General features: G+C 73.2%; 2 protein-coding genes across 2 annotated transcripts; one reads left to right on the top strand and one right to left on the bottom strand.

The window, feature by feature from the left end:
* The first annotated feature begins 4,946 nt into the window (after positions 1-4,946).
* PRR7 (proline rich 7, synaptic) lies at positions 4,947-21,658 on the top strand. Its single transcript, XM_075915997.1, has 3 exons — positions 4,947-5,158; positions 20,094-20,791; positions 21,068-21,658. The coding sequence occupies exons 2-3, from the start codon at positions 20,506-20,508 to the stop codon at positions 21,454-21,456; spliced, it is 675 nt and encodes a 224-aa protein (XP_075772112.1). The 5' UTR covers positions 4,947-5,158; positions 20,094-20,505; the 3' UTR covers positions 21,457-21,658.
* LOC142824241 (uncharacterized) lies at positions 14,190-20,326 on the bottom strand. The gene is made up of 4 exons (XM_075915998.1): positions 20,272-20,326; positions 17,765-18,605; positions 17,440-17,601; positions 14,190-14,244 (listed from the first exon to the last, which is right to left on the bottom strand). Exons 1-4 carry the CDS (start codon positions 20,324-20,326, stop codon positions 14,190-14,192), a joined length of 1,113 nt encoding a protein of 370 aa, XP_075772113.1.
* Positions 21,659-21,782: the final 124 nt, after the last annotated feature.

Here is a 21,782-nt window from a genome sequence, read left to right as displayed (position 1 = left end):
GTTCCTGGGGGGCCAGTGGGCGGCAGGGCAGGGGGGGCTGTTCCTGGGGGGCCAGTGGGCGGCAGGGCAGGGGGGGCTGTTCCTGGGGGGCCAGTGGGCGGCAGGGCGGGGAGGGCCTGTTCCTGGGGGGCCAGTGGGCGGCAGGGCAGGGGGGGCTGTTCCTGGGGGGCCAGTGGGCGGCAGGGCGGGAGGGGCTGTTCCTGGGGGGCCAGTGGGCGGCAGGGCAGGGGGGGCTGTTCCTGGGGGGCCAGTGGGCGGCAGGGCAGGGGGAGCTGTTCCTGGGGGCCAGTGGGCGGCAGGGCGGGAGGGTCTGTTCCTGGGGGGCCAGTGGGCGGCAGGGCAGGGGGGGCTGTTCCTGGGGGGCCAGTGGACAGCAGGGAGGGAGGGGCTCTGTCCAGCTGGGCTAGCTCAGCGAGCAGAGGAGTCCCCCTGTAAGCTGGCCTGGGCCTAGGGCGGCTGCTGCCATCACAACCCCGCTGTGCCCCCTTTTCACTGCCAGCAGCGCCCCAAAGCGAGTCGGGGCGAGTGACGCTCTGCGCTGTTGCTAGGATAACGGCTCCTCCCCCAGCCGTGTGGCTGGCAGCTGCTTTTGACTTCTTCCACCCCCTGCTTTTTTGGGCTTGGAGGGGGGCGGGGGTTGGATTCTGGGCTGCAGGCTGAGCTAGCTGTGCTGGCTGGGTGCTCTGCCTGGGCCGGGCAGTGCCTGGCCAGCTGGGACCCGCCTCGCGGGGGGCATGACCTTGCCTGGAACCGGAGCCACAAGCATCCCCCCCCTCCCGCATCCCTGCTGCCTGGGCCACGCTGCAGGAAACCGCACTTGCCTGCAGCCTTGGAGCTGGCCAGGAATCCTCCGGCCCGGGACTCAGCCAGCAGTCTGGGAATGGACGACGGGGGAGGGTCACGTGAGGATTTGCTGGCATGTGGCAGTGGCCACTGTGGGCAGACAGGCCCCTTGGGCTGACCCTGGCCACTCTTACATCCTGTCCTGGGGCCCCAGAGACTAACAGGTTTATGAGGGCATCAGCCTGGGTGGGTAAGCCCGCTTCGTCAGCTGCATCTGCGCCCACAGACGCTGATGCCCAGATGAGGCCATCAGTCTGTAAGGCCACAGGCCTCAGCACACAGCTGCTCCATGGGGGGAGCCAGGCGCGGCCCCCAGGCTCTGCAGGCTAATGGGTCCCTACGGGCTGGTGCCTTGGCTGGGCACTGTAGCTGCTGCTGGCAACAGGCCCATGGCCCCCAGGTGCTCTCTGGGGAAGGGGATCGCACACTGCCCAGTGCAAAGTGCAGAGGCTGGGCCCAGGCCCTGGCAGTGCAGACTGGCTCCGGTCCAGGGCAAGCGCGGAGCTGGGGAAGCACCTCACCTGCTGATCCCCATCCACAGGCCTGGGTCGCCCCTCTGGCTTCCAGAGAGAGACAGGCCCTTGCCAGCCGCTGCCTGCCCTCCCACATGGCCGAAGGGGTCCAGGCCCAGCCCGCAGACCGGCTACAGGGCTAGTAGGGCTGGCAGCGAGCCGAGCGCCACGGTGCCGCACATGCAGGCAATGCAATAGGGAGCAGAAGATCCAGGGTGGAACAGGCCCGTTGGGCATCTGGGGTCCATTCCAGCACTTCCTGGGCAGCCAGGGAGCAGGCACGCCAGCCCCGGGGCTGATGAGGGGGTCAGTAGCTCTCGGCCAGGGCTGTTGCACTGGCTCTGGGATCTGGCGATGGGCCCCACGCCTGACACCAGCAAGGCAGGGGCAGCTGGCAGAGAGGTGAGGCCCCCTGGAGAACACCCCAGTCAAGGCGCAGAGTCACAGGTGCTGGGCATGTGTCAGGCACTCCCGCGTGTGGGTGTCAGACCTTGTGCGGGTGTAGGCGCAGGCAGGGCAGCTGGCAGAGAGGTGAGGCCCCTGGAGAACACCCCAGCGGGTCCCCAGTCAAGGCGCAGAGTCACAGGTGCTGGGCATGTGTCAGGCACTCCGCGTGTGGGTGTCAGACCTGTGCGGGTGTAGGCGCAGGCAGGGCAGCTGGCAGAGAGGTGAGGCCCCTGGAGAACACCCCAGCGGGTCCCCAGTCAAGGCGCAGAGTCACAGGTGCTGGGCATGTGTCAGGCACTCCCGCGTGTGGGTGTCAGACCTGTGCGGGTGTAGGCGCAGGCAGGGCAGCTGGCCAGAGCACGAACCGGCTCCCTGTGGAGAGCCCCTTTCGCATCTCTGCCTCCACGCTGGGCACATGCTCTACCAGCCCCCCCGTGTGGGGCCAGCACTGCCCTGCCCCGCGCCAGCCTGGGGGGAGCGCGTGAATTACCCCCGAGCTGCTGCTGGGCCTGGCCCTGCCCAGAGAGAGCGACAGCCAATTAAGTGCCAGCTTGGTGTGTTTCGCCGGCTCCGTCGCCATGGCAGCAGCGCAGAGTGGCTGCTGGTTGCATTGCTCCTGCTGTTGGCCCCAGGAGATTGGCAGCTGTCAGTCTGTGGCAAGGCCATGGCAGGGGCAGCAGGCAGGTCTGTCCACCCCCTTCCCCTTCCCCTTCCCGCCTTGCCCAAGCTGAGTGGCAGCTCCCAAGCCCCCCCAGCCGCACGTGACTGCCATGGTGCAGCCCCTGGGGGGCAATCCTCTGTCCCCCGTCTTCTCTCGCCCTGCCCGAGAGGCTCTGAGGGGGCCAGTTCCCCCAGAAGCCTCAGTGTCCCCAAGACCCGCAGGGAGCACAGGCTGGGAGGCCGGACGCCCGGGATCTAATCCTGCTCCCGGAGGGCAGCCCTGGCAGGGCCTGGGGGACCCCTGGCAGTGCCCCTGCCCCAGGGGAGAGCCCCCCCAGCTCCAGCCCCCTCCCCTGAGCAGCACAGCCTAGGTGGTCACAGGGGCCTGGTGGGGCGACGTTCCCCCCACAGGCAAACAGGAGCCAGAGCTGCCCCGGAGACACCCCCAGCTCGCTGCTCCCACTTCTCCGACACAGTGATGGGGGGGTCCCCTACTGCTCCCCACCACGCCCAGGTAATCCCTAGGGTGCTCCCCTCCATAGGATGGTGGGGGAGGCACTGTGGAGCCCCCAAAAGTGCAGGGCCTGGGGCAGCTACCCTGACAACCCATGGCCAGGACGGCTTTCTACTGGCTGGGGGGAAGATGTTGGCAGGGCTCTCTCCCTGCGCCAGGGGTGGGGGGGGGCTGTGTCTGCTGCAGGGGGGCAGGTGTGGGGGGGGACGAACACCTGGGGGCTCTCTTGCTCCAGGAGGCTGGTGTCTGCTGTCGAGGGAGAGGAGGATATCCGGGGCTCTCCTGCGGGGGGGGGGCTGTCTCTGCTGCGGGGGGGAGAGGAACGACGCCTGGGTTCTCTCTTGCTCTGGGGGGGGGGAGATGCCTGGGGTCTCTCTTGCTCCCGGGGGGGGGGGGAGATGCCTGGGGTCTCTCTCTGCTCTGGGGGGGGGGCTCTGTCTGCTGCAGGGAGAGGGGGAAGGATGCCTGGGGTCTCTCCTGCTCCGGGGGGGGGGGGGGGGAAGATGCCTGGGGTCTCTCTTGCTCCCGGGGGGGGGGGAGATGCCTGGGGTCTCTCTTGCTCTGGGGGGGGCTCTGTCTGCTGCAGGGAGAGGGGGAAGGATGCCTGGGGTCTCTCCTGCTCCGGGGGGGGGGGGGGGAAGATGCCTGGGGTCTCTCTTGCTCCCCCGGGGGGGGGGGGGGAGATGCCTGGGGTCTCTCTTGCTCTGGGGGGGGGCTCTGTCTGCTGCAGGGAGAGGGGGAAGGATGCCTGGGGTCTCTCCTGCTCCGGGGGGGGGGGAAGATGCCTGGGGTCTCTCCTGCTCCCGGGGGGGGGGTGGAGATGCCCGGGGTCTCTCCTGCTCCCGGGGGGGGGGGGAGATGCCCGGGGTCTCTCCTGCTCCCGGGGGGGGGGGAGATGCCCGGGGTCTCTCCTGCTCCCGGGGGGGGGGAGATGCCCGGGGTCTCTCCTGCTCCGGGGGGGGGGAGATGCCTGGGGTCTCTCCTGCTCCCGGGGGGGGGGGGGGAGAGTCGTGGGGGGATCCTGGGTCTCCTGCTCCCGGGGGGGGGGGGAGATGCCTGGGGGTCTCTCCTGCTCCCGGGGGGGGGGGGAGATGCCTGGGGTCTCTCCTGCTCCCGGGGGGGGGGGGGAGATGCCCGGGGTCTCTCCTGCTCCCGGGGGGGGGGGGGGAGATGCCCGGGGTCTCTCCTGCTCCCGGGGGGGGGGGGGAGATGCCGGGGTCTCTCCTGCTCCGGGGGGGGGGGGGGAGATGCCTGGGGTCTCTCCTGCTCCCGGGGGGGGGGGGGGAGATGCCCGGGGTCTCTCTGCTCCCAGGGGGGGGGGGGGGGAGATGCCGGGGTCTCTCCTGCTCCCGGGGGGGGGGGGAGATGCCCGGGGTCTCTCCTGCTCCCGGGGGGGGGGGGAGATGCCCGGGGTCTCTCCTGCTCCCGGGGGGGGGGGGAGATGCCCGGGGTCTCTCCTGCTCCCGGGGGGGGGGGGAGATGCCCGGGGTCTCTCCTGCTCCCGGGGGGGGGGGGGAGATGCCCGGGGTCTCTCCTGCTCCCGGGGGGGGGGGGGAGATGCCCGGGGTCTCTCCTGCTCCCGGAGGGGGGGGGAGATGCCCGGGGTCTCTCCTGCTCCCGGGGGGGGGGGGGAGATGCCCGGGGTCTCTCCTGCTCCCGGGGGGGGGGGAGATGCCCGGGGTCTCTCCTGCTCCCGGGGGGGGGGGGGAGATGCCTGGGGTCTCTCCTGCTCCCGGGGGGGGGGGAGATGCCCGGGGTCTCTCCTGCTCCCGGGGGGGCTGTGTCTGCTGCGGGGGGGGGGGCACGCCTGGGTCCTATACCCCCCGGCGAGGGGCGCTGGAACCGGAGGAAATCCCAGCCAGGAGGCTCCGGGCCGATCCCGGGGCGCAGCCCAGCCGGTCCCACCCCCAGCGGCGGGGGGGCTGGAGGGGCGGCCGGGGGAGGGGCCAGCAGCGGGGCGGGAGCCAGGCGGGGCCGGGCGAGCAGCGAGCCGGGCAGAGCCGGGAGCGCTCGGCAGACAAAGGGAAGGAGCCGGGCCGGGGCCTCCCGCGTGGCGGGGCGCGGGGCAGCGGCCGCCCGGAGGACCCGGCTGGAGCGGGGCCGGGCTCGGGGCGCCACGTGCAGGATCGGGGCCGCCGGGGGCAGGATCGGGGCCGCCGGACGCTGCAGATCGGCGGACCCGGTAACTCGCGGGGGTGCGCGCGCCCGGCTGAGCTGAGCGCGGGAGCGCGGGCTGCGGGGGGCGCGGGGCGGGCACGAGCCGGGGGCGAGCCGGGCTGGAGAACCCCGGGGCGGAGCGAGCCCGGCCCTGCCACGTGCCCCGCTCCCGCCCCGCCCGGGGCCGCTGCCGGGCTCGGAGCAGGCGCTGAGCCCCCCCTCCTGCCCCACAGCCCCCCCCGCACCTTACAGCCCCCCCTCCTGCCCCACAGCCCCCCCGCACCTTACAGCCCCCCTCCTGCCCCACAGCCCCCCCGCACCTTACAGCCCCCCCTCCTGCCCCACAGCCCCCCCGCACCTTACAGCCCCCCCTCCTGCCCCACAGCCCCCCCGCACCTTACAGCCTTCCCCCTCCTGCCCCACAGCCCCCCCGCACCTAACAGCCTTCCCCCTCCTGCCATACAGCCCCCCCCTCCTGCCCCACAGCCCCCCCGCACCTTACAGCCTTCCCCCTCCTGCCCCACAGCCCCCCCGCACCTTACAGCCTTCCCCCTCCTGCCCCACAGCCCCCCCGCACCTAACAGCCTCTCCCCCTCCTGCCCCACAGCCCCCCGCACCTTACAGCCCCCCCTCCTGCCCCACAGCCCCCCCGCACCTTACAGCCTCTCCCCCTCCTGCCCCACAGCCCCCCCGCACCTTACAGCTCCCCCTCCTGCCCCACAGCCCCCCCGCACCTAACAGCCTCTCCCCCTCCTGCCCCACAGCCCCCCCGCACCTAACAGCCTCTCCCCCTCCTGCCCCACAGCCCCCCCGCACCTAACAGCCTCTCCCCCTCCTGCCCCACAGCCCCCCCGCACCTTACAGCCTTCCCCCTCCTGCCCCACAGCCCCCCGCACCTTACAGCCTTCCCCCTCCTGCCCCACAGCCCCCCGCACCTTACAGCCTCTCCCCCTCCTGCCCCACAGCCCCCCCGCACCTTACAGCCTTCCCCCTCCTGCCCCACAGCCCCCCCGCACCTTACAGCCTCTCCCCCTCCTGCCCCACAGCCCCCCCGCACCTTACAGCCTCCCCCCTCCTGCCCCACAGCCCCCCACACCTTACAGCCCATCCTGCCCCACAGCCCCTTCCCCCACCTTACAGCCCATCCTGCCCCACAGCCCCCCCGCCCACACCTTACAGCCAGCCCCCTCCTGTCCCACAGCCCCCCCACACCTTACAGCCTCCCCCCACCCCTGCCCCACAGCCCCCCCACCTTACAGCCCCTCCTGCCCCACAGCCCCCTCCTCTTCCTGCCCCACAGCCCCCCTGCCCACACCTTACAGCCCCTCCTGCCCCACAGCCCCCCCACACCTTACAGCCTCCCCCCTCCTTCCTCACAGCCCCCCCGCCCACACCTTACAGCCAGCTCCCCTCCTGCCCCACAGCCCCTCCCCCCACCTTACAGCCCCTTCTGCCCCACAGCCCCCCCACCTTTCAGCCCCTCTCCTCCTGCCCCACAGCCCCCCTGCCCACACCCTACAGCCCCTCCTGCCCTACAGCCTCCCCCACACCTTACAGCCTCCCCCCTCTTTCCTCACAGCCCCCCCGCCCACACCTTACAGCCCCTCCTGCCCCACAGCCTCCCCCACACCTTACAGCCTCCCCCCTTCCTCACAGCCTCCTCCGCCCACACCTTACAGCCCCTCCTGCACCACAGCCCCCCCGCCCACACCTTACAGCCTCCCCCCCGCCTCCAGCCCCACAGCCTCCCCCGCCCACACCCCACAGCCTCCTCTCTCCAGCCTCACCCCCTGCCTTCAGCCCCACAGCCTCCCCTCTCCAGCCTCCTCCCTCCCCAGCCTTCAGCCCCACGGCCTCCTCCCCTGCCCACACTGCACAGCCTCCCTTGCCTTCTGCCCCATAACCTCCCCTCTCCAACCTCCACCCCGCCTCCTGCCCCACAGCCTCACCTCTCCAGCCTCCACCCTGCCTCCAGCCCCATGGCCTCCCCCCCACCCACACCCCACAGCCTCTTCCTCCTCCTGTCCCATAGCCTACCCTCTCCAGCCTCCCTCCAGCCCCACAGCCTCCCCCCGCCTCCAGCACCAGTCTCCCCTCTTCTGCCTCCTGCCCCATAACCTCCCCTCTCTAGATTCCCCACATCCTCCCCTCTCCAGCCTCCCTCCCTAGGCCCCAGCCCCTCCAGGTCCACAATCTCCCCTGAGCCCCCTGGCCACAGCGCCTCACCTCTCCATCCCTGTCCCCACAAGCCCCTGGGGCATCAGCCTCCAAGCCCACAACCTCCTTTCCAGCCTGAAACTCCCCCCCCCCCCCCCCCCCAGGCCACAGCCCTCAGGGCATCAGTCTCCCCTCAGCCTGCTCCCCGGGCCACAATCTCCCCTCTCTAGCTCCCCCCCAGCCCCAGGAGCTGGGGGGAGCCCTCCCCTGGACTGGCTTTAGGTGCATGTAGACCCCACCCTGGGGCTGCTTGGCCCTGTGGCAGGAGGGGCTCCTGGACTCTGCTGCTGCCTTGCACAGGCCTGGGGCTGGGTCTTGCTTTCCGGCCTGTGCGGCTCCAAGGGGGGGGCACCCAGCTGCAGCCACAGGCTGCTGGGGCCTCCTAGCTGGGCTCTTACCCTCAGGAACGTGGGGGGTCCAGGGACCCCTCTCATCAGCTTTCCTTGTAACTTGCAGGGGTCTCGGGGGGGCCCATGCACCTGGCCCCTCTCTGCACCTACCGCTGCTGCCATCGCTCTGCTCCTGGAGCCAGAGCAGGTTCCCCGCCCCTCAGCAGGGCCTGCGACTGATGTAGAACTTGACCTGCAGTGGGCGGGGGAGGCTGCGGCGCTGGAGCCAGGGGTGCATCGCTCCTGCTGGGGGCCACGGCGGGTGCATCGCTCCTGCTGGGGGCCACGGCGGGGTGCATCGCTCCTGCTGGGGGCCACGGCGGGGTGCATCGCTCCTGCTGGGGGCCACGGCGGGGGCATCGCTCCTGCTGGGGGCCACGGTGGGGTGCATCGCTCCTGCTGGGGGCCACGGCGGGGTGCATTGCTCCTGCTGGGGGCCACGGCGGGTGCATCGCTCCTGCTGGGGGCCACGGCGGGGTGCATCGCTCCTGCTGGGGGCCACGGCGGGGGCATCGCTCCTGCTGGGGGCCACGGTGGGGTGCATCGCTCCTGCTGGGGGCCACGGCGGGGTGCATTGCTCCTGCTGGGGGCCACGGCGGGTGCATCGCTCCTGCTGGGGGCCACGGTGGGGTGCATCGCTCCTGCTGGGGGCCACGGCGGGGTGCATCGCTCCTGCTGGGGGCCACGGCGGGTGCATCACTCCTGCTGGGGCCCACGGCGGGGTGCATCGCTCCTGCTGGGGGCCACGGCGGGTGCATCGCTCCTGCTGGGGGCCACGGCGGGGTGCATCGCTCCTGCTGGGGGCCACGGCGGGGTGCATCGCTCCTGCTGGGGGCCACGGCGGGGGCATCGCTCCTGCTGGGGGCCACGGCGGGTGCATCGCTCCTGCTGGGGGCCACGGCGGGGTGCATCGCTCCTGCTGGGGGCCACGGCGGGTGCATCGCTCCTGCTGGGGCCCACGGCGGGGTGCATCGCTCCTGCTGGGGGCCACGGCGGGTGCATCGCTCCTGCTGGGGGCCACGGCGGGGTGCATCGCTCCTGCTGGGGGCCACGGCGGGGTGCATCGCTCCTGCTGGGGGCCACGGCGGGGTGCATCGCTCCTGCTGGGGGCCACGGCGGGGGCATCGCTCCTGCTGGGGGCCACGGCGGGGTGCATCGCTCCTGCTGGGGGCCACGGTGGGGTGCATCGCTCCTGCAGGGGCCCACGGTGGGGTGCATCGCTCCTGCTGGGGGCCACGGCGGGGTGCATCGCTCCTGCTGGGGGCCACGGCGGGTGCATCGCTCCTGCTGGGGGCCACGGCGGGGTGCATCGCTCCTGCTGGGGGCCACGGCGGGTGCATCGCTCCTGCTGGGGGCCACGGCGGGGTGCATCGCTCCTGCTGGGGGCCTCGGCGGGGTGCATCGCTCCTGCTGGGGGCCACGGCGGGGTGCATCGCTCCTGCTGGGGGCCACGGCGGGTGCATCGCTCCTACTGGGGGCCACGGCGGGTGCATCGCTCCTGCTGGGGGCCCTCTCCTGCTATCCTGTCGCCTCGTGTAACGTTCTCTGGGCCACGAGGCAGGGGCCCTCACTCGGGCTGGGTTACCAGACCTGGAATCGGCCTCCTGCCTCGTCCCAGCTGGGCCCAGTGTGTTCACCCTTTCTGCGGTGCAGCCCCCGCACTGGTCACAGTCTCACTAAGGCCGCTGCTGGCGGGACTCCTGCTGTTTCAGGCTGCAGGGATCCAAGTGACCGGGGCCTGGGGGGGTTCATCCTGGGGTGCTAAGGAAGCAGCTGCAGTCAGTTCTCTTGGCCAGGGGACTGGGGAGGGGCAGCTACACCTCGGCCTTTGGGAAGGGGAACAGAGGCTCAGGGAATTCCAGCCCAGCGAGCAGGTCGCACTGGACAGCTGATGCACACACTGGCTGGAGGAGACCGGGCTGGAAGGACCAGCCAAGGTGGCTTTGTCCAGAACACACCACACCAAACCCAGCTGCTCACTTGAGTCCCTGGCCCGGGGGCCGGGAGCAGGAGATGGGCTGTATCCTGTGGCCAGTGCCCCAGGCCGTCCTCAAAGGCAAACGAGGGCTGTGCAGGCGAGATGAGATTTCTCTAAGGTGGGCACACAACGGGGTGAACCGTCGCACTCACTGAGGAGTTGCCAGGGAGGGTGGAGCTAGGTCAGGACCTAGGCTCTGGTGTTAGCAACTATTTTCATTCATGACCTGGAGATGGGAGCGCAGAGAAAATCCACAGCGAGCCTCAGCAGGGAAGGGTTGCAAGCACTGGGCAGGACAGGGTCAGCGCCCGCAGTCCCCTCGCCGCGCTCGGCTCAGGGTCGGCGCCCGGAATCGCCTCGCCGCGCTCGGCTCAGGGTCGGCGCCCGGAATCGCCTCGCCGCGCTCGGCTCAGGGTCGGCGCCCGGAATCGCCTCGCCGCGCTCGGCTCAGGGTCGGCGCCCGGAATCCCCTCGCCGCGCTCGGCTCAGGGTCGGCGCCCGGAATCCCCTCGCCGCGCTCGGCTCAGGGTCGGCGCCCGGAATCCCCTCGCCGCGCTCGGCTCAGGGCCTGCGCCCGGAATCCCCTCGCCGCGCTCGGCTCAGGGTCAGCGCCCGGAATCGCCTCGCCGCGCTCGGCTCAGGGTCGGCGCCCGGAATCCCCTCGCCGCGCTTGGCTCAGGGTCGGCGCCCGGAATCCCCTCGCCGCGCTCGGCTCAGGGCCTGCGCCCGGAATCCCCTCGCCGCGCTCGGCTCAGGGTCGGCGCCCGGAATCCCCTCGCCGCGCTCGGCTCAGGGTCAGCGCCCGCAGTCCCCTCGCCGCGCTCGGCTCAGGGTCAGCGCCCGCAGTCCCCTCTCCGCGCTCGGCTCAGGGTCGGCGCCCGGAATCCCCTCTCCGCGCTCGGCTCAGGGTCGGCGCCCGGAATCCCCTCGCCGCGCTCGGCTCAGGGTCAGCGCCCGCAGTCCCCTCGCCGCGCTCGGCTCAGGGTCGGCGCCCGGAATCCCCTCGCCGCGCTCGGCTCAGGGTCGGCGCCCGGAATCCCCTCGCCGCGCTCGGCTCAGGGTCGGCGCCCGGAATCCCCTCGCCGCGCTCGGCTCAGGGTCGGCGCCCGCAGTCCCCTCGCCGCGCTCGGCTCAGGGTCAGCGCCCGCAGTCCCCTCTCCGCGCTCGGCTCAGGGTCGGCGCCCGGAATCCCCTCTCCGCGCTCGGCTCAGGGTCGGCGCCCGGAATCCCCTCGCCGCGCTCGGCTCAGGGTCGGCACCCGGAATCCCCTCGCCGCGCTCGGCTCAGGGTCAGCGCTCGGAATCCCCTCGCCGCGCTCGGCTCAGGGTCGGCGCCCGGAATCCCCTCGCCGCGCTCGGCTCAGGGTCGGCGCCCGGAATCCCCTCGCCGCGCTCGGCTCAGGGTCAGCGCTCGGAATCCCCTCGCCGCGCTCGGCTCAGGGTCAGCGCCCGGAATCCCCTCGCCGCGCTCGGCTCAGGGTCGGCGCCCGGAATCCCCTCGCCGCGCTCGGCTCAGGGTCAGCGCTCGGAATCCCCTCGCCGCGCTCGGCTCAGGGTCGGCGCCCGGAATCCCCTCGCCGCGCTCGGCTCAGGGTCGGCGCCCGGAATCCCCTCGCCGCGCTCGGCTCAGGGTCAGCGCCCGGAATCCCCTCGCCGCGCTCGGCTCAGGGTCGGCGCCCGGAATCCCCTCGCCGCGCTCGGCTCAGGGTCGGCGCCCGGAATCCCCTCGCCGCGCTCGGCTCAGGGTCTGCGCCCGGAATCCCCTCGCCGCGCTCGGCTCAGGGTCGGCGCCCGGAATCCCCTCGCCGCGCTCGGCTCAGGGTCGGCGCCCGGAATCCCCTCGCCGCGCTCGGCTCAGGGTCGGCGCCCGGAATCCCCTCGCCGCGCTCGGCTCAGGGTCGGCGCCCGGAATCCCCTCGCCGCGCTCGGCTCAGGGTCGGCGCCCGGAATCCCCTCGCCGCGCTCGGCTCAGGGTCGGCGCCCGGAATCCCCTCGCCGCGCTCGGCTCAGGGTCAGCGCCCGGAATCCCCTCGCCGCGCTCGGCTCAGGGTCGGCGCCCGGAATCCCCTCGCCGCGCTCGGCTCAGGGTCAGCGCTCGGAATCCCCTCGCCGCGCTCGGCTCAGGGTCGGCGCCCGGAATCCCCTCGCCGCGCTCGGCTCAGGGTCAGCGCCCGGAATCCCCTCGCCGCGCTCGGCTCAGGGTCAGCGCTCGGAATCCCCTCGCCGCGCTCGGCTCAGGGTCAGCGCTCGGAATCCCCTCGCCGCGCTCGGCTCAGGGTCGGCGCTCGGAATCCCCTCGCCGCGCTCGGCTCAGGGTCAGCGCTCGGAATCCCCTCGCCGCGCTCGGCTCAGGGTCAGCGCTCGGAATCCCCTCGCCGCGCTCGGCTCAGGGTCAGCGCCCGCAGTCCCCTCTCCGCGCTCGGCTCAGGGTCGGCGCCCGGAATCCCCTCTCCGCGCTCGGCTCAGGGTCAGCGCCCGCAGTCCCCTCTCCGCGCTCGGCTCAGGGTCGGCGCCCGGAATCCCCTCGCCGCGCTCGGCTCAGGGTCAGCGCCCGCAGTCCCCTCTCCGCGCTCGGCTCAGGGTCGGCGCCCGGAATCCCCTCTCCGCGCTCGGCTCAGGGTCGGCGCCCGGAATCCCCTCGCCGCGCTCGGCTCAGGGTCGGCACCCGGAATCCCCTCGCCGCGCTCGGCTCAGGGTCAGCGCTCGGAATCCCCTCGCCGCGCTCGGCTCAGGGTCGGCGCCCGGAATCCCCTCGCCGCGCTCGGCTCAGGGTCGGCGCCCGGAATCCCCTCGCCGCGCTCGGCTCAGGGTCAGCGCTCGGAATCCCCTCGCCGCGCTCGGCTCAGGGTCAGCGCCCGGAATCCCCTCGCCGCGCTCGGCTCAGGGTCGGCGCCCGGAATCCCCTCGCCGCGCTCGGCTCAGGGTCAGCGCTCGGAATCCCCTTGCCACGCTCAAGCGGTGCTCTGAAGTAGACCCGCTGAAATTTAACGAGCTGCTGTAGGGCGGGATAGTCCAACGCCTGGCTAGAAAGCAGGGCTAGTGCTGCTGAAAAGGCCCCAGGGTACAGCAGGTCACTGGGGAACCCGCGCAAGGAAGGGGCGAGCGCTAGTGTCACGTGTGAGCCACGGGGTTAGTGCCCTGCTGCGCTGGGCCCAGGCCTGGGCACGGGGGATGCGACTCCACGGCCAGGAGAGCGACACGGACGTGCAAAGGCTATCGCACCGTCCGAGAGGCTGGCCACGGGCTGCGCTACAAGGCAGGGCGGGAAGCCATGGGCCACCGTGGGGGACAAGCGTTGGGCCATGGGGTTGGACAGACACCTGCCGGGGGGGCTTGCTGTCCTTGGTGCTGTCTCGGGGGAGGGGCTGGACTCCGCTTCCGGCCCCGCCTGCCTGGCTCCAGCCACGGGGCAGGACTCCCCTTGGCCCTGGCCCGGGAGCGGGGCCTGTGCTCCGAGTCGGCGGGAGGCCACTGTACCTGGGAGCCAAGCCAGTCTGGCAGCCGTTACCGCGGCAACAGGTTTTGGCCTCTGCGAACTTTGAGCACCTGCTTTAATCTGTAGCCCTGTCATGGCGGCTGGTGCTGAGCCGCCTTTGGCCAAACCCGGACCCGGCTCGGGCCAGCCGCCTAGCACCCAGCCTCAGTTTCCCCTTCACAGGTTCCCAGGCCTGCTCTCCAGAGGCTTATAGCATTCCTTGGGGCCTGGCCAAAGCCAAGTCTTTGCCCCCCCAGGCTCCCTGCACGCTGGCTGGCTCCCAGCTGCTCCATCTGGCCCATTTTTTTAGCCCTGCCAGGTTCTGCTCTCCCCCCCCCCCCACCCCACTGGCCGAGGTTGTGGGTTGCACTGGCCTCCTTGCTGGGCTTTCTGGACTCCGGAACTGCTCCTCCAACAGCTTCCCCTCGCTGCACCCTGCCAGCCCCTTTCAGCAGCTCTGGCTTATTCTTCCCACAGCCTGCAACCCTCCCACCGCTGGCTCCTTGCTAGGGCCCACGGGTTCCTGTAGAGCCCCTTGGGCAGCACGTCATCAGCCCTGGGGGCACCAGCTGCTGGGGGCGAAGACACCCCCCTTGAGACCTGAGACGTGCTTTTGGACTGACAGCCAGGTGCTGGTTCTGTTCATCTGTGCAGCATTCAAAAACTAGCACTACACAAATGCCATCGCGCTAGTTGTCATGTGCCTTGCGAGCACCACACCCATGTTGTAACCTCAGAACAGCGTTGCTTCAACAAGCCCTGTTTTCTGTGAAACCACGGGAGCTGGCATTAACTACGCCACTGTCACTTGCATCCTGCAGCAGCTTTGCACGACTGAGGGGCCAGTCAGCCTGCCATTCTTCCCCAGCTCAGCCCACTTCGTGTTTAGAATAGTGGCACGTTCGCTTGTTTCGTTGCGCCGAGACTTATCTGGGCTCCAAGAATTACCGTGCTTGGGAACAGCTCAGCCTGCCCCTCGGCCAATTCTTGTACAACTCTTAGCAGTGTTGGCACTTCAGCAGTGGCTGTGGCTTCCTGGGCAGGTTGGGGCTCCTGGGGAGTCCAAAGCCGCTGTTTAAGCCAGCTCCTGCCAGGCCCCTTGCCGGGGGTGGGGGGATGCTGGTCCTCTCCCAAGCAGACAGTGGCTGGGGCTGCCAGCTACAGGCAGCGCCTCCCAGTTCTAGAGTCTTTCAGCTCGTTGCCATGCCAACCTCAGTCCTTCCCAGGAGGCTGCCAAGCCTGGTGCCCCCTCCCTTCGAACCAAGCGCTGCTGGTTCCTGCAAGGGGTTGCAGCCTGGGGGCCTGGGGCGGGGCAGGCACGGGACCTGGCTATGGCTCTGCCCTCGGGGTCGCAGGCCGGGGCGGGGCAGGCACGGGGCCTGGCTATGGCTCTGCCCTCGGGGTCGCAGGCCGGGGCGGGGCAGGCACGGGGCCTGGCTATGGCTCTGCCCTCGGGGTCGCAGGCCGGGGCGGGGCAGGCAGGGGACCTGGCTATGGCTCTGCCCTGGGGGTCGCAGGCCGGGGCGGGGCAGGCACGGGGCCTGGCTATGGCTCTGCCCTCGGGGTCGCAGGCCGGGGCGGGGCAGGCAGGGGACCTGGCTATGGCTCTGCCCTGGGGGTCGCAGGCCGGGGCGGGGCAGGCACGGGACCTGGCTATGGCTCTGCCCGCGGGGTCGCAGGCCGGGGCGGGGCAGGCACAGGACCTGGCTATGGCTCTGCCCTCGGGGTCGCAGGCTGGGGCGGGGCAGGCACGGGGCCTGGCTATGGCTCTGCCCTGGGGGTCGCAGGCTGGGGCGGGGCAGGCACGGGGCCTGGCTATGGCTCTGCCCGCGGGGTCGCAGGCCGGGGCGGGGCAGGCACGGGACCTGGCTCTGGCTCTGCCCTCGGGGTCGCAGGCTGGGGCGGGGCAGGCACGGGACCTGGCTATGGCTCTGCCCTCGGGGTCGCAGGCCGGGGCGGGGCAGGCACGGGGCCTGGCTATGGCTCTGCCCTCGGGGTCGCAGGCCGGGGCGGGGCAGGCACGGGACCTGGCTATGGCTCTGCCCTGGGGGTCGCAGGCTGGGGCGGGGCAGACACGGGACCTGGCTCTGGCTCTGCCCTCGGGGTCGCAGGCCGGGGCGGGGCAGGCACGGGACCTGGCTATGGCTCTGCCCTCGGGGGTCGCAGGCCGGGGCGGGGCAGGCACGGGACCTGGCTATGGCTCTGCCCTGGGGGTCGCAGGCTGGGGCGGGGCAGGCACGGGACCTGGCTATGGCTCTGCCCTCGGGGTCGCAGGCCGGGGCGGGGCAGGCACGGGACCTGGCTATGGCTCTGCCCTGGGGGTCGCAGGCTGGGGCGGGGCAGGCACGGGACCTGGCTCTGGCTCTGCCCTCGGGGTCGCAGGCCGGGGCGGGGCAGGCACGGGACCTGGCTCTGGCTCTGCCCTGGGGGTCGCAGGCCGGGGCGGGGCAGGCACGGGACCTGGCTATGGCTCTGCCCTGGGGGTCGCAGGCCGGGGCGGGGCAGGCACGGGACCTGGCTATGGCTCTGCCCTCGGGGTCGCAGGCTGGGGCGGGGCAGGCACGGGACCTGGCTCTGGCTCTGCCCTGGGGGTCGCAGGCTGGGGCGGGGCAGGCACGGGGCCTGGCTATGGCTCTGCCCGCGGGGTCGCAGGCTGGGGCGGGGCAGGCACGGGACCTGGCTATGGCTCTGCCCTCGGGGTCGCAGGCCGGGGCGGGGCAGGCACGGGACCTGGCTATGGCTCTGCCCTGGGGGTCGCAGGCCGGGGCGGGGCAGGCACGGGACCTGGCTATGGCTCTGCCCTCGGGGTCGCAGGCCGGGGCGGGGCAGGCACGGGACCTGGCTATGGCTCTGCCCTCGGGGTCGCAGGCTGGGGCGGGGCAGGCACGGGACCTGGCTATGGCTCTGCCCTCGGGGTCGCAGGCCGGGGCGGGGCAGGCACGGGACCTGGCTATGGCTCTGCCCTCGTGGTCGCAGGCTGGGGCGGGGCAGGCACGGGACCTGGCTATGGCTCTGCCCTCGGGGTCGCAGGCCGGGGCGGGGCAGGCACGGGACCTGGCTATGGCTCTGCCCTCGGGGTCGCAGGCCGGGGCGGGGCAGGCACGGGACCTGGCTATGGCTCTGCCCTCGGGGTCGCAGGCCAGGGCGGGGCAGGCACGGGACCTGGCTCTGGCTCTGCCCTCGGGGGTCGCAGGCCGGGGCGGGGCAGGCACGGGACCTGGCTATGGCTCCGCCCTCGGGGTCGCAGGCCGGGGCGGGGCAGGCACGGGACCTGGCTATGGCTCTGCCCTCGGGGGTCGCAGGCCGGGGCGGGGCAGGCACGGGACCTGGCTATGGCTCCGCCCTCGGGGTCGCAGGCCGGGGCGGGGCAGGCACGGGACCTGGCTATGGCTCCGCCCTCGGGGTCGCAGGCCGGGGCGGGGCAGGCACGGGACCTGGCTATGGCTCTGCCCTCGGGGTCGCAGGCCGGGGCGGGGCAGGCACGGGACCTGGCTATGGCTCTGCCCTCGGGGTCGCAGGCCGGGGCGGGGCAGGCATGGGACCTGGCTATGGCTCTGCCCTCGGGGGTCGCAGGCCGGGGCGGGGCAGGCACGGGACCTGGCTATGGCTCTGCCCTCGGGGTCGCAGGCTGGGGCGGGGCAGGCACGGGACCTGGCTCTGGCTCTGCCCTCGGGGGTCGCAGGCCGGGGCGGGGCAGGCACGGGACCTGGCTATGGCTCCGCCCTCGGGGTCGCAGGCCGGGGCGGGGCAGGCACGGGACCTGGCTATGGCTCTGCCCTCGGGGGTCGCAGGCCGGGGCGGGGCAGGCACGGGACCTGGCTATGGCTCTGCCCTCGGGGTCGCAGGCCGGGGCGGGGCAGGCACGGGACCTGGCTATGGCTCTGCCCTCGGGGGTCGCAGGCCGGGGCGGGGCAGGCACGGGACCTGGCTATGGCTCTGCCCTCGGGGTCGCAGGCCGGGGCGGGGCAGGCACGGGGCCTGGCTATGGCTCTGCCCTCGGGGTCGCAGGCCGGGGCGGGGCAGGCACGGGACCTGGCTATGGCTCTGCCCTGGGGGTCGCAGGCCGGGGCGGGGCAGGCACGGGACCTGGCTATGGCTCTGCCCTCGGGGTCGCAGGCCGGGGCGGGGCAGGCACGGGGCCTGGCTATGGCTCTGCCCGCGGGGTCGCAGGCTGGGGCGGGGCAGGCACAGGGCCTGGCTATGGCTCTGCCCTGGGGGTCGCAGGCCGGGGCGGGGCAGGCACGGGGCCTGGCTATGGCTCTGCCCTCGGGGTCGCAGGCCGGGGCGGGGCAGGCACGGGACCTGGCTATGGCTCTGCCCTGGGGGTCGCAGGCCGGGGCGGGGCAGGCACGGGACCTGGCTCTGGCTCTGCCCTCGGGGTCGCAGGCCGGGGCGGGGCAGGCACGGGACCTGGCTATGGCTCCGCCCTCGGGGTCGCAGGCCGGGGCGGGGCAGGCACGGGACCTGGCTATGGCTCTGCCCCCGGGGTCGCAGGCCGGGGCGGGGCAGGCACGGGACCTGGCTATGGCTCTGCCCTCGGGGGTCGCAGGCCGGGGCGGGGCAGGCACGGGACCTGGCTCTGGCTCTGCCCTCGGGGTCGCAGGCTGGGGCGGGGCAGGCACGGGACCTGGCTCTGGCTCTGCCCTGGGGGTCGCAGGCCGGGGCGGGGCAGGCACGGGACCTGGCTATGGCTCTGCCCTCGGGGTCGCAGGCCGGGGCGGGGCAGGCACGGGACCTGGCTATGGCTCTGCCCTGGGGGTCGCAGGCCGGGGCGGGGCAGGCACGGGACCTGGCTCTGGCTCTGCCCTCGGGGTCGCAGGCCGGGGCGGGGCAGGCACGGGACCTGGCTATGGCTCTGCCCTCGGGGTCGCAGGCTGGGGCGGGGCAGGCACGGGACCTGGCTATGGCTCTGCCCTCGGGGTCGCAGGCCGGGGCGGGGCAGGCACGGGACCTGGCTATGGCTCTGCCCTGGGGGTCGCAGGCCGGGGCGGGGCAGGCACGGGACCTGGCTCTGGCTCTGCCCTGGGGGTCGCAGGCCGGGGCGGGGCAGGCACGGGACCTGGCTATGGCTCTGCCCTCGGGGTCGCAGGCTGGGGCGGGGCAGGCACGGGACCTGGCTATGGCTCTGCCCTGGGGGTCGCAGGCTGGGGCGGGGCAGGCACGGGACCTGGCTATGGCTCTGCCCTCGGGGTCGCAGGCTGGGGCGGGGCAGGCACGGGACCTGGCTATGGCTCTGCCCTCGGGGTCGCAGGCTGGGGCGGGGCAGGCACGGGACCTGGCTCTGGCTCTGCCCTGGGGGTCGCAGGCCGGGGCGGGGCAGGCACGGGACCTGGCTATGGCTCTGCCCGCGGGGTCGCAGGGTGGGGCGGGGCAGGCACGGGACCTGGCTATGGCTCTGCCCTCGGGGTCGCAGGCTGGGGCGGGACAGGCACGGGACCTGGCTATGGCTCTGCCCTGGGGGTCGCAGGCTGGGGCGGGGCAGGCACGGGACCTGGCTATGGCTCTGCCCTCGGGGTCGCAGGCCGGGGCGGGGCAGGCACGGGGCCTGGCTATGGCTCTGCCCGCGGGGTCGCAGGCTGGGGCGGGGCAGGCACAGGACCTGGCTATGGCTCTGCCCTGGGGGTCGCAGGCCGGGGCGGGGCAGGCACGGGACCTGGCTATGGCTCTGCCCTGGGGGTCGCAGGCCGGGGCGGGGCAGGCACGGGACCTGGCTCTGGCTCTGCCCTCGGGGTCGCAGGCCGGGGCGGGGCAGGCACGGGACCTGGCTATGGCTCTGCCCTCGGGGTCGCAGGCCGGGGCGGGGCAGGCACGGGACCTGGCTATGGCTCTGCCCTCGGGGTCGCAGGCCGGGGCGGGGCAGGCACGGGACCTGGCTATGGCTCTGCCCCCGGGGTCGCAGGCCGGGGCGGGGCAGGCACGGGACCTGGCTATGGCTCTGCCCGCGGGGTCGCAGGCCGGGGCGGGGCAGGCACGGGACCTGGCTATGGCTCTGCCCGCGGGGTCGCAGGCTGGGGCGGGGCAGGCACGGGACCTGGCTATGGCTCTGCCCTCGGGGTCGCAGGCCGGGGCGGGGCAGGCACGGGACCTGGCTATGGCTCTGCCCTCGGGGTCGCAGGCCGGGGCGGGGCAGGCACGGGACCTGGCTATGGCTCTGCCCTCGGGGTCGCAGGCCGGGGCGGGGCAGGCACGGGACCTGGCTATGGCTCTGCCCTCGGGGTCGCAGGCCGGGGCGGGGCAGGCACGGGACCTGGCTATGGCTCTGCCCTCGGGGTCGCAGGCCGGGGCGGGGCAGGCACGGGACCTGGCTATGGCTCTGCCCTGGGGGTCGCAGGCCGGGGCGGGGCAGGCACGGGACCTGGCTATGGCTCTGCCCTCGGGGTCGCAGGCCAGGGCGGGGCAGGCACGGGACCTGGCTCTGGCTCTGCCCTCGGGGTCGCAGGCCGGGGCGGGGCAGGCACGGGACCTGGCTATGGCTCTGCCCTGGGGGTCGCAGGCCGGGGCGGGGCAGGCACGGGACCTGGCTATGGCTCTGCCCTGGGGGTCGCAGGCCGGGGCGGGGCAGGCACGGGACCTGGCTATGGCTCTGCCCTCGGGGTCGCAGGCCGGGGCGGGGCAGGCACGGGACCTGGCTATGGCTCTGCCCTCGGGGTCGCAGGCCGGGGCGGGGCAGGCACGGGACCTGGCTATGGCTCTGCCCTCGGGGGTCGCAGGCCGGGGCGGGGCAGGCACGGGACCTGGCTATGGCTCTGCCCTGGGGGTCGCAGGCCGGGGCGGGGCAGGCACGGGACCTGGCTATGGCTCCGCCCTCGGGGTCGCAGGGAGCCGGCCTGGCCTGAGCGGGGCTCGGAGCAGCGGGCCGGTGGCTGCGTGGCCAGCAGGCTCACGCTCGTCTGTCTCTGCAGGGGACGCTGGCGGCGCAGGCGGCTGCTGGGCACAGCTATGGGAAGACGCTGCGCTGGGTGCTCTTGGGGCCCAGCCTGGCCTGCGGCTCTGAAGATCCTTGCCGTGGATGAGCCCCCCCGGCGTGCCAGCCCCCCGGTCGTCCCTGCCTGGTGCCCAGGGAGCAGTGCAGGCCCTGACCCTCGCCCCTGAAGGCCCCCACCCCAAGGACCTCGGCCCCCGCTCTAGGCGCCATGGCAACGGCTGCAGGCGTGCGGGGGCAGCCCTGAGGGAGCGACGCCAGGATACGAGGAGATGCCGGCGCGGCCCTGGGCACGGGCGATGGGCAGCAGGCGTCTTGTGCTCAGGGCCTGGCCTGCCTGCAGCTGAGGTGGGGCCTTGCCCGAGGGGAGCCCGGCCCCCAGCCCAGCCACCATGGTGATGTCCCAGGGCACCTACACCTTCCTCACCTGCTTCGCCGGCTTCTGGCTCATCTGGGGCCTCATCGTGCTGCTCTGCTGCTTCTGCAGCTACCTGCGCCGGCGCCTCAAGAGCCAGCAGGAGCAGCGGCTGCGGGAGCAGAACCTGCGCACCCTGGAGATGGAGCCGCTGCACTACGAGGGCAGCCCCCCCGGGCTGGCCATGGCCGTCCCCCCGCGGCTGCGCATGGAGCCGCGCCACCCCCCGGCCCCGCTGCCCCGGCCCTGGAGCTTCAGGCACGGTGAGAGCGCCAGGGCTTCGGGCTGCTCGGGAGTCCCTGGGCCCGGCCCAGAGCTGCAGGGGAGCCGGCACCTTGTAGCCTCTGGCTCCAGCAACCCAGCGCTGGCTGCTGCACCAGAGCCCCGCCACGGCCCGAGGCCTGTCCCCTGCTGCAGGGACCCCAGGCACCTGCCTGGCCCTTATCCCCTCGCTGAGCAGGGCCCTGGCTGCCCACGGAGCAGGGGGAACGGGGCCCCAGGGCCCTGCGCTCAGTGCTCGTGTGCTGCTTGCCTTGCAGAGTCGGACCTGTCCAAGCCGCCGTGCTACGAGGAGGCGCTGCTCATGGCCGAGCCCCCGCCCCCCTACAGCGAGGTGCTCATGGACACACGGGGGCTGTACCGCAAGATCCCCACCCCCTTCCTGAGCCACGAGCGCCCGGAGAAACAGGAGCAGCCCCCCAGCTACAAGCCCCTCTTCCTGGACCGAGGCTTCGGCTCAGCCCTGCACCTGCCCAGCGCGGCTGGCCAGGGCCCCGCCTGCCCTGCCCTCTGCCTGCAGGCCGAGCGCGCCCCGCGAATGTTCCCCAGCTGGACGGAGCAGGAGCTCAGCAGCAGGGACACCTACGAGCCTGGGGCCTGGCACCTCCCAGTCTCCATGCCCCTGTTTGGCAGGACTACGGCGGTGTAGGGGCTGCCCGTTCTCCTGGGAGCTGGCCTGGGGCCTCACGCCAACCTGCCTGCTGCGGCCAATGTGAGGGGCTGGTCCCCATCGTGCCCCATGGCCCTGCCGGCGCCTCGGTGCCGATCTGCCTGGGGCTCCCAGCAGGCCCCACTCTGCTCTTTCCTAGTTTGTTTGTTACAGTTTGAGAATAAAAGTTTGTGGCACCAGATTCTTTCTGAGCGGGGCCAGGCTGCTGGGCGGGGGAGACCCACAGCAGAGCAGCGCCGAGGGCTGGCCCTGGCCCCTCGTAAGCCCGCGGGGCAGGAGCAGGCTCAGCCCGGCGGCCCCTCTCC

The sequence above is a fragment of the Pelodiscus sinensis genome, unplaced genomic scaffold (assembly GCF_049634645.1).
Source record: "Pelodiscus sinensis isolate JC-2024 unplaced genomic scaffold, ASM4963464v1 ctg167, whole genome shotgun sequence".
Taxonomy (NCBI): Eukaryota; Metazoa; Chordata; order Testudines; family Trionychidae; genus Pelodiscus; species Pelodiscus sinensis.
Note: the sequence above shows the minus strand (reverse complement) of the source record. Positions and strands in the feature narration are given on the sequence as shown.